Source organism: Scomber japonicus, chromosome 12 (assembly GCF_027409825.1).
Source record: "Scomber japonicus isolate fScoJap1 chromosome 12, fScoJap1.pri, whole genome shotgun sequence".
Lineage (NCBI taxonomy): Eukaryota > Metazoa > Chordata > Actinopteri > Scombriformes > Scombridae > Scomber > Scomber japonicus.
In genome coordinates this window covers 32,183,074-32,201,120 of record NC_070589.1, presented here as the reverse complement: position 1 = coordinate 32,201,120, position 18,047 = coordinate 32,183,074, and the positions used below count along the sequence as shown (strand labels likewise).

The following is an 18,047-nucleotide window of genomic DNA, read 5'->3' as shown; positions in this document are numbered from 1 at the left end:
ATTATATTTAGTTTCACTGTAAAAAAGGGAAAATAGCACTTTGATGAACACAAAAAACGACATTTAAACAGAAATTATTAACAGTATTAAAAATGTATTTCATATTCATATATTCATACACACAGAAAATATGCTAAATAATATACATAAAAAATATATGGCAAAAAATAAATAAGCTTCATTTTGGTCCAGGAGCAAAATGTGATGTATAAATTATTACTGACGATGTTCCTGAAGTTTGACGGAAGTTAAATTTACAAATTACAAAGAAATCTCCAGAACTTCTCAAAATTTCAGGGATGCAGAGTCATCAGCTCTCAGTTTGGGTCGATGTCGGTGTCGGTGTGTTTGCTGCTGCCGCCGAGTCTATGAGAAGGATCCGGCGGCCGGTTCGGGGATGTTGGTGGCGTGCATGTCCCGGGTCATGTTGGACTTCTCCTTGAGCTTGGCCTGCAGCAGCGTGTGCTCCACCACGCCGATCCTCACGTCCATCTGAACGATCTCCTGCTTCAGTTTGGTCAGACTCTGCTTGATCTTCACCACCGGAGCTGAACGAAGAGACACGAAGAGACACGAAGAGACACACGGACCATCAGGTTTCTACTACGACGGCGTATTAGGGCCATATAAGTAAAAAAAAAAAAAAAAACTGACCTGGAGGAGGAGGGGGGCAGGGTTATTATAGTTTTGAAATTTTCTTTAGTTTTGAATTTTTATTTAGTTTTTCTGTTTGCTTTTTTATTTCAGTTTAGTTTTAGTTGGTTCAACAAGTGATTTAGTAGTTTCAGTTTAGTTTTTATTTAGTTTTAGTTTTTCAGGTATTAACCCTCCTGTTGTGCTTGAGTAGGAAGGAAGGAAGGAAGGAAGGAAGGTAGGAAGGAAGAAGGAAGAAAAAGGAGGGAGAGAAGTAGGAAGGAAGGAAAGAAGGGAGGAAGGAAGGAGGGAGGAAGGAAGGTAGGAAGGAAGGAAGGAAGGTAGGAAGGAAGGAAGGAAGGAAGGAAAGGTAGGAAGGAAGAAGGAAGAAAAAGGAGGGAGAGAAGCAGGAAGGAAGGAAAGAAGGGAGGAAGGAAGGAGGGAAGGAAGAAAGGTAGGAAGGAAGGAAGGAAGGTAGGAAGGAAGGAAGGAAGGAAAGAAAGGAGGGAGGAAGGAAGGAAGGAAAGGAGGGAAGGAAGGAAGGAAGGAAGGTAGGAAGGAAGAAGGAAGAAAAAGGAGGGAGAGAAGTAGGAAGGAAGGAAAGAAGGGAGGAAGGAAGGTAGGAAGGAAGGAAGGAAGGTAGGAAGGAAGGAAGGAAGGAAAGGAAGGAAAGGAAGGAAGGAAGGAGGAAGGAAGGAAGGAAAGGAGGGAGGAAGGAAAGAAGGGAGGGAGGGAAGGAAGGAAGGAAGGAAAGGAGGAAGAAAGGAAGGAAAGGGGGGAAGGAAGGAAAGAGGAAGGAAGAAGGGAAGGAAGGAAGGAAGGAAGAGTCAAAACAGATGGGTCAATTTGACCCGGGAGCATAACAGGAGGGTTAAGAGAAAGCCTTGACTTGTAGAAGCTGAAAAGGATGAAAGAATAAGTGACACCAAATATGGTTTGTCAAGTCCTTTTTAATTTCATTCTTTAATCACGGCTGCTGCAGGACAGGAAGTAACCGAAGGAGAAAACGAAACGACAACGAAAACGAAGCTGAATTTATCTGCAATTCAGTTTAGTTGTAGTTAGTGTTACATTGTTCATTGTAGTTTTTATTTAGTTTTCGTTTTTGTTTTAATTGTAGTTTTTATTCTAGTTTCAGTTAACTAAATTATTTTTTCATTGCTAGTTTTAGTTTTAGTCTTAGTTTTCGTTAACTATAATAACCCTGGAGGAAGAGGGGGTAATATTCCGAGAAAAAAAAAAACTCAGAATTGAGATTGAGATCTGAGATTAACCCTTTATAGGACACTCATTGAAAGAAAGGGAGGAAGGAAGGAAGGATGGAAGGAAGGAAGGAAGGAAGGGAAGGAAGGAGGGAGGAAGGAAAGGAAGGAAGGACGGAGGAAAGAAGGAAGGAAGGAAGGAGAGAAGGAGGGAGGGAGGAAGGGAAGAAAGAAGGAAGAAAGGAAGAAGAAAGGGGGATGGAGGAAGGAAAGCAGGAAGGGATGAGAGAAGGAGGGAGGGAGGAAGGACAGATGGAAGTAAGGAAAGGAAGGAAGGAAGGACAGAGAGAAGGAGGGAGGGAGGGAGGGAGGAAGGACAGATGGAAGGAAGGAAAGGAAGGAAGGACAGAAGGAAATAAGGAACGAGGGAGGGAGAAAGGAAAAGAGGAAGGGAAGAAGGAAAGGAAGGAAGGAAGGAAGGAAGGAAGGAAGGAAGGAAGGATATTTTGGGATATTTACAGAAGTTACCAAATATAATTATTTGCCCAATAAAGGGTTAAAGTCGTAAATCACATAGCCTCACTTTGCTCAAACATGAATTTATACTGTTAAAAAAAAGAGATTTAATCCTATTATAGAGCCTCATAATGTGTTTATCATGCCACTCATTAGACATTAAACAATCCTGGCTGTTTTTATAGTATTAATACTGCTTTATAATATTACTACTACTACTCGGTGGTGAATTTATAAAGATTTTCTTGCATTTTGAGGAAGCCTTTTTGAATATTTACCCATAAGAGATTGAGATCTGAGCAATCACGTAGCCTCACGTTGCAACATTGGAGAGAGGTCGCTCGTCGTTCATTATGCCTGTCGTCGTTGGAAGAACTTATTAAATTGTACTTTTCAATTGGGTTTAGCAATAAGGAGATACTTGTTATCTTAGCCCAGAGTCAGCATGTCATCTGAAGCATCAGGACTTTGAAAAGACACTGCAAGGAACTGGGCCTTGGATGCTCTGCACCTCTCAACGTCCTCTCTAGAGCTGCGGAACGTGCCTTTGCGACAGTGACATCATCATGTGACTCTTTGCCTTCAAATTTCTGACTTTTTTCAGGGAGGGGAGGGGAGGGAGGAAAGGAAAGAAGGAAGGAAGGGAGGAAGGAAAGGAAGGAAAGAAGGAGGGAGGAAGGAAAAGAGGAAGGGAGGAAGTAAGGACAGAAGGAAGGAAGAAAGGGGGGATGGAGGAAGGAAAGGAAAGAAGGACGGGAGGAAGGAAAGGAAGGAAGGAAGGATGGAAGGGAGGAAGAAGAAATGAAAGGAGGGAGGAAGGGAGGAAGAAAGGGGGGATGGAGGAAGGAAAGGAAAAGAGGAAGGGAGGAAGTAAGGACAGAAGGAAGGAGGAAAGGGGGGATGGAGGAAGGAAAGGAAAGAAGGACGGGAGGAAGGAAAGGAAGGATGGAAGGGAGGAAGAAGGAATGAAAGGAGGGAGGAATGATGGAAGGGAGGAGAGAAAAGAGGAAAGGAGGAAAGAAGGAAGGATGGAAGGGAGGAAGAAGGAATGAAAGGAGGGAGGAAGGATGGAAGGGAGGAAGAAAGGGGGGATGGAGGAAGGAAAGAAGGAAAGGAGGAAAGGGAGAGGAAGGAAAGAAAGAGAGAAGGAAGGAGGGAGGAAGGAAAAGAGGAAAGGAGGAAGTAAGGACAGAAGGAAGAAAGAAAGAGGGGATGGAGGAAGGAAAGGAAGGAAGGAAGGGAGGGAGGAAAGGAAGGAAGGGAGGAAGAAGGAATGTATGGAGGGAGGAAGGATGGAAGGGAGGAAGAAAGGGGGGATGGAGGAAGGAAAGGAGGAAAGAGAGAGGAAGGAAGGAGGGAGGAAGGAAAAGAGGAAGGGAGGAAGTAAGGACAGAAGGAAGGAAGAAAGGGGGATGGAGGAAGGAAAGGAAAGAAGGAAGGGAGGAAGGAAAGGAAGGAAGAAGGAATGAAAGGAAGGAGGAAGGATGGAAGGGAGGAAGAAATTGGGGATGGAGGAAGGAAAGAAGGAAAGGAGGAAAGAGAGAGGAAGGAAAGAAAGAGAGAAGGAAGGAGGGAGGAAGGAAAAGAGGAAGGGAGGAAGTAAGGACAGAAGGAAGAAAGAAAGAGGGGATGGAGGAAGGAAAGGAAAGAAGGAAGGGAGGAAGGAAAGGAAGAAAGGACGGATGGAAGGGAGGAAGAAAGGGGGGATGGAGGAAGGAAAGAAGGAAAGGAGGAAAGAGAGAGGAAGGAAAGAAAGAAAGAAGAAAGGAGGAAGGTAGGGGAGAAGGTCAGTTTTGTTTTTTTTACGCCGTCGTAGGTTTCACACAAACGATAGAATAATAAAATGATCGTTCCTCTCGTCTCACCTCCGTCAGACATGCTGCTGCCCTTCTCCTCCATCTCCTGCTTCACTTTGTCCAGATCCTCGCTGATCTGAAACACATTGGGACGGTTACTATGGAAACGTAATTAAAATGTAATAAGTAATAAATAATGTAACTTATTACATTTGATGACTTTTCTAGTTTTCTAACCAATGTTTTCATCTGTTAGGGTAAATGTTCCCTCCATCTGTCCTTCCTTCCTTCTGTCTTTCCCTCCTTCTGTCCTTCCTTCCTTTTTTCAATCTGTCCTTCCTTCCTTCCTTCCGTCCTTCCTACCTTCCTTCTGTCCTTCCATTTGTCCTTCCTTCCTTCTTCTCTTCCTTCTTTCCATCCGTCCTTCCTTCCACTTGTCCTTCCTTCCTTCCATTTGTCCTTCTTACCTTCCTTCCTTCTGCCCTTCCTTCCTTCCATTTGTCCTTCCTTCCTTCTGTCCTTCCTTCCTTCCTTCCTTCCATCTGTCATTCCTTCCTTCCTTCCTTCCTTCCTTCCATCTGTCATTCCTTCCTTCCTTCTGTCCTTCCTTCCGTCCTTCCTTCTTCTCTTCCTTCCTACCTTCCTTCTATTTGTCCTTCCTACCTTCCTTCTGTCCTTCCATTTGTCCTTCCTTCCTTCTTCTCTTCCTTCTTTCCATCTGTCCTTCCTTCCATTTGTCCTTCTTACCTTCCTTCCATTTGTCCTTCTTACCTTCCTTCCTTCTGCCCTTTCTTCCTTCCATTTGTCCTTCCTTCCATTTGTCCTTCTTACCTTCCTTCCTTCTGCCCTTCCTTCCTTCCATTTGTCCTTCCTTCCATTTGTCCTTCTTACCTTCCTTTCTTCCTCCCTTCCCTCCATCTGTCCTTCCTTCCTTCCTAAGATCTAAGTCCAGCTGTGTTGTCATGGATACTGACATGATTTATAAAGGAGATCATTTCTTATAAAGCAACATTTATCTCTCATTGTAAAATGTATTCATTAGTTCATGTAGATTTTGGAATATAAAATAAAGATATCTGATGAATAAAATGAGTTTAATTGGTACTGTGACTCCATTTAAGTCCACATCATGATTTATTTACTAAATATAAAAACAAATATTGATTTCAAAGGGATTAAAAACAGTAACATATATGTATTCAGTGATAAAAGCAGCGTCCTGGACGATGCGTTCACTGACCTCTGCCAGGGCTCTGGTCCTCTCAGTCACGCCTCCGCTGGCCTGCTGGTAGCGCTCTTTAGCCTGAAGATGAAAAACACAACGTCATCATCAGTCTCTCATATAGTTTTGGTATGCTGTATTATTATTATAATTATTAAGATTCATGATAATATTGTTATTGCTTAAATATGTATTTTATTGAAATTGTTTATTTTATTTTCGTATAAAGGTCAGTGACAAATAAGGGTTGGTAAGATGAACAATAATATATTAAAAAATAGTTTTAAAAGCAGCATCAGGTTTGTTAAAATGTATATTTAGTATTTTTTTTTTAACCAAAAGTAAGTCTGAATGGCCCTGAAAATGTCATATGGTGTAACCACAAAAGAATGATGAATCTGACCTGATCTCCATGATTCTCCAGAGTAAATGTAATATGTAGAACAATAGTATTCCATTAGCTTTATTTAATATAAAAGTTATAATGTAAGATCATGCCAAACTAGTTGATATGGTCTTAGGTAGGAAGGTAGGAAGGAAGGAAGGAAGGAAGGAAGGAAGGAAGGAAGGATGTAAGATCATGCCAAACTAGTTGATATGGTGTTAGGTAGGAAGGAAGAAAGGAAGGAAGGAAGGAAGGATGTAAGATCATGCCAAACTAGTTGATATGGTGTTAGGTAGGAAGGAAGGAAGGAAGGAAGGAAGGAAGGATGTAAGATCATGCCAAACTAGTTGATATGTTGTTAGGTAGGTAGGAAGGAAGGAAGGAAGGAAGGAAGGATGTAAGATCATGCCAAACTAGTTGATATGGTGTTAGGTAGGTAGGAAGGAAGGAAGGAAGGAAGGATGTAAGATCATGCCAAACTAGTTGATATGGTGTTAGGTAGGAAGGAAAGAAGGAATGAAGGAAGCAAGGAAGGAAGGATGTAAGATCATGCCAAACTAGTTGATATGGTGCTAGGTAGGAAGGTAGGAAGGAAGGAAGGTGTTTTATTGACTATTTACTGTTTTTAAGCAAGTTCAATTATTTGGTACAAAGTTTTTATGGTTACACCACTTAGACATTTTTACCATAATCCTCTAATATATTCTCTCTAAATGGATTAAAAGCAGAAATTTGATGCTGGGTCCACAAAAAAAGAATGTGTGAAGTTATTCATATGTTTATTTTCACATTTTAACCCTTTAAATTTAAACTAAACCACATGGACACAAAGAAAAAGCTCATTATGAATTCTCCTGTGTGTGTTTTTATGTTGAAAATGTGTTTCCTGTCTCTCCTGATTGTCTCACCTCGCTGAGTTTGGCCTGAGCGCCGCGGTACTCCTGGATCAGAAGCTCCAGCTGGTTGTTGATGTATCTCTCTCTGCTGCTCACCTTCTCCAGAGTCTTTCCGATGTCCTCCTGCAGCTTGTCCAGGTAGCCCTGCGGAGACGCGTGTGACATCACAGCCAAAGACGGATGCATTAAAGGCTCATTCCAACATTTCAGTGTCTCAAAGTACTAAAGTTGATCATTGATGACTGAATGCGTCCAGCAGGTGGAGCCACAGACAGACTAATACGGAGTCATCAATGCTGTGAACCAGGTCAGTGAACGCACCTTGGCCTCCTTAAGTGACGACTTGATCCCGTCTCTGTGTTGATGCATCTGATCCACGTGGACTCTCCAGTCCTGCAGAACAAACAGAGACACCAGATCTCAGTCAAGAAGGAATTTGTGGGTAAATCTGGATTTCTCTCCTGCTGCCAACCTGATTTTAGACGGTTGGCTCACAAAAAGTGTCTGAATTCGTCAAACAGTCAAAAGTTCGGTGGTGGAAACTGATGTATTAAGTGAGTCTGATGAAGCACAGCGGTGTTCAAAACGTCACCTTGGTGTAAATAAATAATAACAGTGGTCTCAAGTCTAACCCCCCCCCCCCCCGATGCAAGGTCCGTTCGGGGTGGGGTGGGGGGTGGGTAATCTCACGCCACACTTTTCATGAAACTTGACAGCCCTGTATTAAGCAGACACTGGAACTTGTTTATCTGTTTATTTCTATATTAACTGTTATTAATTATAAACCTGTTCTTCTTAATGGGACTGATGAGGACTAATAACTGCTAATTGTATGTTAACCCTTGTGTCGTCCTCTTGGGTCAAATTGACCCCATCTGTTTCTTTCTTCCTTCCTTCCTTCCTTTCCTTCGTCCCTTCCTTCTTTCCTTCCTCCCTTCCTTCTTTCCTCCCTCCCTTCTTCCTATCTTCCTTCCTTATTTCCTTCCTCCTTCTCTCTTGCTTTCCTCCCTTCCTTCTTTCCTTCCTCCATTCCCTTTTCTTCCTTCCTTCCTTCCTCCTTCTGTCCTTCCTTCCTTCCTTCCTCCCTCCTTCTCTCTTTCTCTCCTCCCTTCCTTCTTTCCTTCCTCCATCCCCTTTTCTTCCTTCCTTCCTCCCTTCCTTCCTCCTTTCCTCCCTTCCTCCCTTCCTTCCTTGACTCGAGGACAACAGGAGTGTTAACTCTGAGAAGCTCAAACAAGCTAATTCGTCATATTTTTTGCTTTATAAAACGATTATTCAGTTATCATCTTTTTGTTTCTTTTTCTTTATCATCTTTTTGGTGGGTAGCTTCATTTAATGTGGGATCTTATGTAGGATAGGTATATATAAACATTATGCTTCTGCCAATACTGTACCTTTTCAGTCATTAACATCATGCATTAATTACTTTATGCTGTTATCTAGAATCTATATACTTATTGTATACTGGAAGTAGTTTGTTGTGTTGTGATGACTGAATAAAACTCACACTATACACACACTATAAAACACATTACAAACAGCATTTAAATAGGGTCATTATAAGGCAGAAAAAAAAATTACATTAAAAATAACCAATTATGTGCATCCAGGCATGCATCACATTATCCCAGACAGGTAGGAGGGCAAGAGGAGTATCCAATAAGAGAGTCAAATTTGGTCCATAAACCAGAAAAGTGCAACTAAAGGGGTGATAATGACAACGATAAAGTGTTGCTCAAGCTTTGCCTTTTTTTTTTTGCCTTTTTTTTCTTCTCTGAGCACCTTGGAGGTACCTGAAGTTGTGCCAGAAACCTCGACTCTGCTTTTACTATTTAATTAAAAACTGAGACTGATCCTGGCTGAGTGGAGCGTTCACCTTGTTGTCCGTCCTGATGGTGACTTTGAGCTGCGGCAGGACTCGCTCCACCTCCAGGTTCCACTCCGCCGCGTCAACCGTCGACTCCATGATCTCGTCCGGTTTGGTGGACGGATCGATTTCCTGTCAGAGAGCAAACGACGTGATTCATTTCATCATCATCATCATCATCATCAAGTTGTGGCAGGTTTGCAATTGACCTAAAAACACTTTCTGAATAAAGAGAGTTGACTGGAGTGAAAGAGAAGCTGCTCAAAAATGCCCCAAAACATGAAGATGTCCGTCAAAATTCAACATATCTTAAAACTAAAAGAATTTAAAAGCTTCTAAAAAGATTATTTTCATGCTTGACTGATTTTTTAATTATTTCCTCAATTAATAAAGTAATCGTTTGGTCTTTAAAATGTCAGAAAACTGTAAAAAACATTTATTTTACAATTTGCTAAAGCTCAATGTGGCATATTTATATTAACAATAACCCAAAAATCAGTTTTCTGTCACATAAGACAAAGAAAATCAGCAAATCTTTACAATAAGAAACTTTAACAAGCTGCTGTTTGGTATTTTTTCGAGGATTATTTTGATTCTTAATTAATCTGTTGACTGATCGATTAATTGTTTGCTCCATAAAATGTCAGAAATTGGAGAAAAATTATCTTGTAAAATGTCTCATTTTGTCCACAACCCAAAAAAAAAGCAGAAAATATTCACATCTGAGGAGCTGGAATCAGAGAATTTGGACTTTTCGTTTCTTTAACAAAGACTCAAAATGATTCATCGATTGTCAAAATAGTTAAAAGTTGCCAATGAATCATTTACTCGTTGCAGCTCGAGGATTTCTGCGTGAAAGAACTAACCACAGACTGAGAGGTCCGTAGCTTCAGGGCCTCGAGGTCCATCACGTTCTCCTCATCGTCATCTGGTTCCTCCTGAGTTTAAACACAAACACCCAAAACAGTCATGAACCCAAACAGAGATGAGACGAAGCTCTAAACCTCACTGTGATTGGCTGAACTCAACTGTTTCTCTTTATGTCAAGAAGAATCAAAAAGCTGAAGATTATCATCGATTAAATGTGTGCATTTCCACATAAGTTCAGTTCAGAGTCTTTGTTTTTTAATTTTTATCCATAAACAGATGATTTTTGACAATGATGTAAAATATAAATGTGTTTCTTGGTGACTTACAGACTCTCCCTCATTTTAATTTGATCTATAATAACAGCTAACAGGCAGAAAAACCTTCCTACTAAATAAATAAATAATCAAAACTAAACAAAACATCCACGACTGGCTCCGAACTGGTGGTGATGTCATGACTCATACTCGTAGGTTTAAAGTGTTAAAGTGAGATTTAAGGAGAGAAAGTCTAGCTGAAGGAAGAGGAACACCTACGATCATCTCCTCCTCTACTTTGCTGAGTGTGAGCTCTGCGTCGTCCTCCATCATCGACTCGTCTTCTGTGGATTCTGGCGGGTAGATCGGCCTGGAGGAAAGAAACAGGAAGTCAAAGCGCATCGACATCATCATCATCATCGAAGTAAAGACAGATATCAGCCAGAAATGTTGTAGAAAACCTCTGAAGCCTGGCTTTAGTACACACAGACAGAAACAGATCGAGACGTGTCGTTACCTTCTGAAGGAGAAGCCTCTCCTCTTCAGCGCCTCCTCGGCCAGCCGGTCCAACACGAAGCAGACGTGCTCACCGCAGCCCGATTTCAGTTTGGACGGCGCAAAGTCCACCTTAACACCCTGAGAGACACAGTGATGGGTCAAACACGTCTCCTATGGTCTCAATAAAGCAGATAACGAGGTCAGGATCAAACACACGGACTAATATTGTTAAGTAAAACATTTGTAGGACCTCAAAAGTGAAATAAATAGTAAAGACAAGCAGTTGAAACTCCATTGTAATAAGAAGGCAGCTTACGAAAGCTCTGAGCTCGGACAGGATGTTGGACACGGTGGCGTTGGGCTCGTCGTACTCCTGTGGGTCGCTGAACGGCCGCCCCGCCGTGTTGATGAGCCACGCAGCGATGATGGTGAACATGAAGAACTGCTCGCCAGGGTTAGACGCCAAATATGGACTGGAGACGAAGTAATGTCTGACGGAGGGAAACAGACAGGAGATCATAAAGAGGCAACAGGCAGAAAGATTCATAAAGTATTCACATGATTTTCAGATTTTTCTCTCAGTGAATCATTTGTTTGTTGTCTGTAAAATGTCAGAAGATAGTGATAGTGTTTCTTCTTCTTTCCTCTCCCATTAATCATCTCAGCAGCCCTCACATTTATCAGCTGACCCTTTGGAGGGGCCCCACCCCTAGGTTGGGAACCACTGGACTAAACTAGCTAACTGTATATAAAGTAGTATAAACTAGCTAACTGTATATAAAGTAGTGTAAACTAGCTAACTGTATATAAAGTAGTATAAACTAGCTAACTGTATATAAAGTAGTGTAAACTAGCTAACTGTATATAAAGTAGTGTAAACTAGCTAACTGTATATAAAGTAGTGTAAACTAGCTAACTGTATATAAAGTAGTGTAAACTAGCTAACTGTATATAAAGTAGTATAAACTAGCTAACTGTATATAAAGTAGTGGAAACTAGCTAACTGTATATAAAGTAGTATAAACTAGCTAACTGTATATAAAGTAGTGTAAACTAGCTAACTGTATATAAAGTAGTGTAAACTAGCTAACTGTATATAAAGTAGTATAAACTAGCTCCACCTCCAGCAGCTACAACAGTAACATGCTGCTCTAACACTGATGCTCCACTATTAATAATCTAATGATGTCATATATAATAATATATCACTACTTTTACTGTAATACTACATACTACATCACTCATAATACTGCAGTACTTTTACTGTAATACTGCATACTACATCACTATAATACTGCAGTACTTTTACTGTAATACTGCATACTACATCACTATAATACTGCAGTACTTTTACTGTAATACTGCATACTACATCACTCATAATACTGCAGTACTTTTACTGTAATACTGCATACTACATCACTATAATACTGCAGTACTTTTACTGTAATACTGCATACTACATCACTATAATACTGCAGTACTTTTACTGTAATACTGCATACTACATCACTATACTACATCACTATAATACTGCAGTACTTTTACTGTAATACTGCATACTACATCACTCATAATACTGCAGTACTTTTACTGTAATACTGCATACTACATCACTATAATACTGCAGTACTTTTACTGTAATACTGCATACTACATCACTATAATACTGCAGTACTTTTACTGTAATACTGCATACTACATCACTCATAATACTGCAGTACTTTTACTGTAATACTGCATACTACATCACTATAATACTGCAGTACTTTTACTGTAATACTGCATACTACATCACTATAATACTGCAGTACTTTTACTGTAATACTGCATACTACATCACTATAATACTGCAGTACTTTTACTGTAATACTGCATACTACTAACTCAATATTTATCATATACATAGTAATACATAGTAATAAACACAGAACCGCACAGCAATAAAAAAAGACCCACATTAAATCACAAAAATCCCTCTTATCTACATAAAGGATGAAGCTGGATACCTAACACCTGCTCCTCAGTCATTTCTCACCTGGACAGGTTCTTCATGTTGTGTTTGCTCAGCACTTCTTCTTCATAGTTTAACACCTTTAACTTCTCCAGCAGACACTCCATCACTACAAACACCTGGTGAACAGCTCCAGGGCCTCTCTCCTCTTCTTCACCCCGTCTGCCATCATCCGCCATGCTGAGTAGTAGCTCTAGCAGCTGCCGCTCACACTAAATAAAAGCTTTAACTCATTAAAAACAACACACATCAGCTGTTTGCGCGTCCTCTCCGTTGCTAGGATACGTGGAATGCGCTCTTCCTCTCCGTTGTTAGGCAACCGGTATACTAATGCTAAGGCTAGGCTAGGCTAGGTGGCTAACGATAGCAGCGACTGAAATCATGTTTTTAAATGTTTCTTCGTTTATCAGACTCAGCGTGTTTATAGGTGTGCGGGATATCTACATGGCGGAAACGTTAAATACGCCATGAATGTAGGAATTACATCATTAAATCATCTAAAGTGACTAAACCTAAGCTAACTGAAACTCCATTCCTCCATTTCTTCTTCTTCTTCGTGTTGCTTATTAGTGGTGGTTGGCAAGCTTTTAGGCGCATTACCGCCACCAACTGGATTAAAGTGGGATTACATTAAATTCTACCTTTAAATCTAATTCTATGTTCCTGCAATACCAGGAGCTGCCGTTTGAGGGCCCTCGCTTTAAAGGTTTACTCCTATTATTTTCTGTCTAACTACATATACTTGCATACCCCACTTAACATGAACTGCACTACCTCACTTTACTCTGTTTTGTCTGTACTACACTGTCTTTTATCTGTTTTGTTTCTTATTTACGGTTTCATTAATTGTACAGTGTCCTCGAGTGCCCAGAGAGGCGCCTTCAAATAATATGTATTATTATTATTATTATTATTATTATTATTATTATTATTATTACTAGTAGTAGTAGTAGTATCATCATCATTAGGAGGTGCATGTTTGTGTAATTATGAAGTCATATATGCTTTGCTCTTTGCAGTTACTGGATCTCAACCAGATATTTGAACAAAGAAAAGTAAGACACAAGATATAGGTTTCTTTTAAATATTTTATTACACCATTGCACACACACACACACACACACACACACACACACACACACACACACACACACACACACACACACACACACACAGAGAGAGAGATGACCCATAGATAGGGAGAGTGATGGTGTGCTCCGAGCAGTGCTCAGGAGATGAACTGGCACCTCTCTCACCTCTACAGTTTCCTCTTCTATAGACAGCACTACTGATTCCCTGCAATACTGGAGGCTGCAGTTTCAGGACTTCATTTCTAGGACCCTAGTTTTAAAGGTTCCATCCAAAACTTTTTTCTAACTACTTAAAATTTTAAAGTTTTACCCTACATCATCTGCACTCTGCAATATTTCTGCAACATTCTCTCTATTGCACAGGTAGATATCTTCTTATTTTCTGCACATTGCACATTTATTTATTTATCTGTATGACAGTATATTCTGTGTGTATATCTCAGGAACATTATATGTCTATAATCTCAGGAATTTCTATATATTGTAGATTTATTTACACAAATATCCAGTTTACTGTATGTAGTATTTTATTTATTTATTTAATCCTATTTTTTGTCTTATTTATTATTGATTCTATTTATTGGTACACTTTCATCCTCATGGTGCTACGGGTTTTCTATTGTACTGCTGTGTCAATTTGAATTTCTACCAAGGGGGATCAACGAAGACACATCTTATTTTAACTTTCATTCATTCATTTATTCATTCATTCATTCATTTTCCAAACCGCTGATCCTCTCTAGAGCATCACAGGGAGGCTGGAGCCAATAGACAGACAGGTCGCCAGTCCATCACAGGGCTAATATAGAGTAGACAACCAACCATTCACACTCACATTCTCACCTACGGGCACTTTATAGTATTTGAATCATCTAATGTCCTGTGATTCCTTTGGAGTGTAATTCAAGTATCTGTCTCTCTGGTTGAAATCTCTGACAGTATAAAAATATATGCTCCCCAGTTTCCTGTAGCCCACAATGTTCACATCTACCTGTAGCATGCTTATTCATTACGTATAATATACTGTGTGTATAGTGTGACCCAATCTCATCCTTGATATAGTGTCCTCCCCCTTTTTTATGTCTATTGCTTTATCTTATTTCCTCCTACTTTTCTTTGAATGCTGTATCAGGCCTTATTTCCTCTGTCCCACTTTTTCTGCCATTTCATTTTGATTTCTGATTTAATTTTACCTTTAATCAGACTTTCTGTGCAATCTTCGCAATGAAAGTCTTCCTGTCCAAAAGTTATTGCTTTCCGGTCAAAGCTTTTTAGATTAAAATCCATTTATGAGGCCAGTGGGTCAAATCTTGCTTTCCAAGAAAAACATTTGACCCACTAATGAAAGCTGAAGTTTTCTCTTTTATAGATAAATCAAATCTTTTACACGATTCTTCATAAATCTACCGTAGGTAACGATGTAAACACAAGTCTCATATAAATCCCAATAAATATGGGCTTGTAACCTCCTAAAAACTGCATAACAGTGACAGTGCTTTGCTTCAACTATAAATAAAGCTAAACTCTGAGATATTAATTACATTTCTGGTCTATGTTCATGTTTATGAGTCTTTTTTTTGTGTGTGTGCAAAATGAGTGTTAACACAAGCTGTTGTAATTCTGTTAGCTCTCATTTACAAGTGGTAATTATGACATCTGCCCTCAGGTAAAATCCTACAACAGTTTTATAAATCAATTTTATTCATGAATTAATTAAACGAAACAAACAACATGTAATAACATAATCAAGAACGCACTATACTTGTATGACATTGGTCCCTCAATGAACAGCGCTGAAGAATAATACTAATACTTAAACTACATCAAGCTCATAATATTTGTGTAGTTTTACTGCAGTTAAAGATTTTTTTCAATGCATACTTGTAATGGCATATTTTTACATTATTGTATTCTCTGGTACAGTTTCTATGTATTTCTTCCAATACTGCATATTTTCTTATTTTCTCAGAGGACCTCAGGAACTTCATGTTTAAGCAGAAAAGTGCTCAACAATTTTAATAATTGACATCAAGCAAAAATCCCAAATATTCTCTGATTTCAGCTGGTCATGATTGATACTAATTGCTGACCGCTGGTGTACAGTTACTTGGTGCATTTTTAAGTGTAGATGGGAAATTAAACGAAAATATAAATTGCTATTATGTAAAGTATTTGAAAATTGGTCATTATCCCTTATGATTATTGAAGCCAGAATAAAAAGTAGGCAATTTAGAAACAACAACAACAACAACAACAACAACACACACTCAAAACTTGATTATCAAAGTAGTTAGCAATCAATATAATAGCGGCAATTAATCAAATAATCACTGCAGCTCTAGACAGCTGAATACTGAGGCTGTTTTTTAAACAACACAGACAGGATAATATTCTGCAATAGCATTGTTACTACACTACTGTTATAAAAAAGCTTCTACTAAACCAGCACAAAACATTATAATAATAGTTTTATGTCAAAGCATCAGTAATGATATTGATATAATAAAATGTACAATAAAAATAACACTGCTAGCTGCTTTACTTTGATACTTTAGTACATTGAGAATTGCGCTTGTACTTTTAAATGGAGTAAATATTGCTATTTTTACTTGAGTAAATGTGTTCATAATAAATATATTAAGTTGTTAGGTTTTTTGTGCTTCATTTTGAATTATGTAAGAGATGATGTCACTGAGAGAAGGCCTCCATTTTTAATGTTAGTGATGATAAATGTTTATATATTATTTTCCATGCTTTAGATATTCAACCTCAACACAACCTTGTGACCTTATCTAGTGAAGCATAATACACACAGCTTCTACCTTGTGTGTGTGTTGGTGAATAATTCATATCTCCATCCCCCCCTCTCTCTCCTGTGTTGCAGCAGGCAGTTGAGGCAGGAGAAGGAGAAGGATATGTGGGTGGGGGGGGGGCGCGTTTGTTTAATCTGCATGCTGCTCCCTGCCTGTCTATGAGCACACAGGTGGAGCTCCCTGGTGACTGCGTTTGATTGACAGGCCTGCTGACTGCCTGCTGCATCGCTGATGACGCTCAGTGAGCCGCATCCCAGAGCCTCGACTCACCGTGACGCCACCGCACTGAGAAATATAATGACACAACACAGCACAGAGGAGAAGGTGTCACACAGAGGCATAGCGAAGGAATATTTTGGGGAGTATGTTTGTTTGTCATCCTCCCAGACTCAGATGAGAAGATAGATTTAATCTCTTTTTGGCCAGAAGAGACACAGGAAGGGCGAATTAGAGAAAAGTGGGACAGTTTTTGCAAGTGGCACCCCGGCAATATATTACAACATGAAGTCAATATATTATATCTGCTACCAATACTACTCTGAAACCCCCAAGGTGTTTTCAACCAGAAGAAGAAAACGCAGATATCATCCTCGGAGAAGAAATGCTGAATATAAAAAGGCTTTCTTGTCACAGATTATGTGCATTTCCTAAAGTGGGACAGTTCAGGCTGAAAATAGGACAATTCCTGAGAGGCTTAAAGGTTAATATCACCTTCCTGGTCAGTAATACTCCAGACCAAATGCCTAATTTGAAGTAACTACAATGTTTTTGCTCTTATAAAAAGGTGTAGTAATGTATTATGTTATGTATTAACAATTACTAATAACTTAATTTGCAATCTTCCTAAAAAATAACTAAATATTAAGCATTACAAGACTAAGACCCCTGAATAACTATCGGCAGACTATTGCATATTTAATGTACTATAATAGATATTTTACCCATTTAAGAACATATATGACTGTCCCACATTAATAAAATCACATTTCTGAAGTGGGACGATAAAATGACTGAATTATTATAGCATAATTTGTATGAATATATCATGAACACAATATGATAACAACTGGCAACACTGCTTCATTGATGAGAGATTTGATGTTACTCTAAATCAGGAGTGTCAAACTCATTTTAGTTCAAAGACCACATACAACCCAATTTAATCTGAAGTGAGCTGGACCAGTACAACCATTACATAATAACCTATAAATAATGTATAACATAACTTTACTGCAATAAACCTCATTCACCTATTCACAACACAGATGATTAGTCTGAGATGTATTAAGAAAAATGAGTGCAGTTTTAACAATATTATGTTTCAGTTTTTTACAGATCATTTTGCACAATGTTTAATATATGAATGGTTTAAACACGACCACGGTATGTATTCATTGTTTTTCCACAGCATTGTATTCTGGTCAAGGTGGAAAAACCTCTGAAGCAGCATTTTACATGAAGTAGTCGCTTCACAGTTTAACCTGCACCTAAAATCTGGCGTCACACTTTTTAAAGTTATCCAGTGAGCCAGACTGGACACATCACATGTCTGAAGTCACATGATTTTCAATAACATGATATACCAGGTTTAGTCTGACAGCAGTCCTGCTCATTAGCATTTGATAGAAGAAGAGGTAGATGTATTTTAGTTTAGGTGTCCCACATTACTTTAATTCACCCTGATTTATAAACGCTCCCAAATCAAAGAAACGGGAGATTTTTCCACATAATCGGAGACAATTCGGCAGAAATTAGATACTGCTATTTCCTCTCTGATTGTGATATCTGCGTTCTCTTTTCTGATGGGTTGATATAAATTATGGACTTCATATCAAATTATATCCCTGAAGCACCAGTTGCAAAGATTGTCCCACATTACTCCTCCAAGATTCACTGCTAACCCTGCAGTCACACCACACAAGAGGCTTAAATTAGCTTCTGTTACAATAATTGTAGCTGAAGTCAAATTGTGTCTAGCTTCATTTTAATT

At 39.2% G+C, this 18,047-nt stretch overlaps 1 protein-coding gene across 2 annotated transcripts; it reads right to left on the bottom strand.

The window, feature by feature from the left end:
* Positions 1 to 348: 348 nt before the first annotated feature.
* ift57 (intraflagellar transport 57 homolog (Chlamydomonas)) lies at positions 349 to 12,632 on the bottom strand. 2 transcript variants are annotated; one of them, XM_053329513.1, is made up of 11 exons: positions 12,178 to 12,632; positions 10,456 to 10,630; positions 10,159 to 10,277; positions 9,921 to 10,011; positions 9,384 to 9,455; positions 8,527 to 8,649; positions 6,972 to 7,043; positions 6,663 to 6,794; positions 5,388 to 5,450; positions 4,217 to 4,283; positions 349 to 548 (listed from the first exon to the last, which is right to left on the bottom strand). In XM_053329513.1, exons 1-11 carry the CDS (start codon positions 12,330 to 12,332, stop codon positions 367 to 369), a joined length of 1,251 nt encoding a protein of 416 aa, XP_053185488.1. In that variant the 5' UTR covers positions 12,333 to 12,632; the 3' UTR covers positions 349 to 366. The 2 variants fall into 2 exon arrangements, with proteins under 2 accessions (XP_053185488.1, XP_053185489.1); XM_053329514.1 differs by having other exon boundaries at positions 9,387 to 9,455.
* Between the last annotated feature and the right edge of the window lie 5,415 nt (positions 12,633 to 18,047).

Coding starts and splice junctions, on each gene's coding strand:
- ift57 (XM_053329513.1), bottom strand. CDS start 12,332: ATGGCGGATGATGGCAGACGGGGTGAAGAAGAGGAGAGAGGCCCTGGA. Junction 7,044..8,526: donor CCATCAGGACGGACAACAAG/GTGAACGCTCCA, acceptor TTTGTTCTGCAG/GACTGGAGAGTCCACGTGGA. Junction 6,795..6,971: donor CGTCACTTAAGGAGGCCAAG/GTGCGTTCACTG, acceptor GCGTCTCCGCAG/GGCTACCTGGACAAGCTGCA.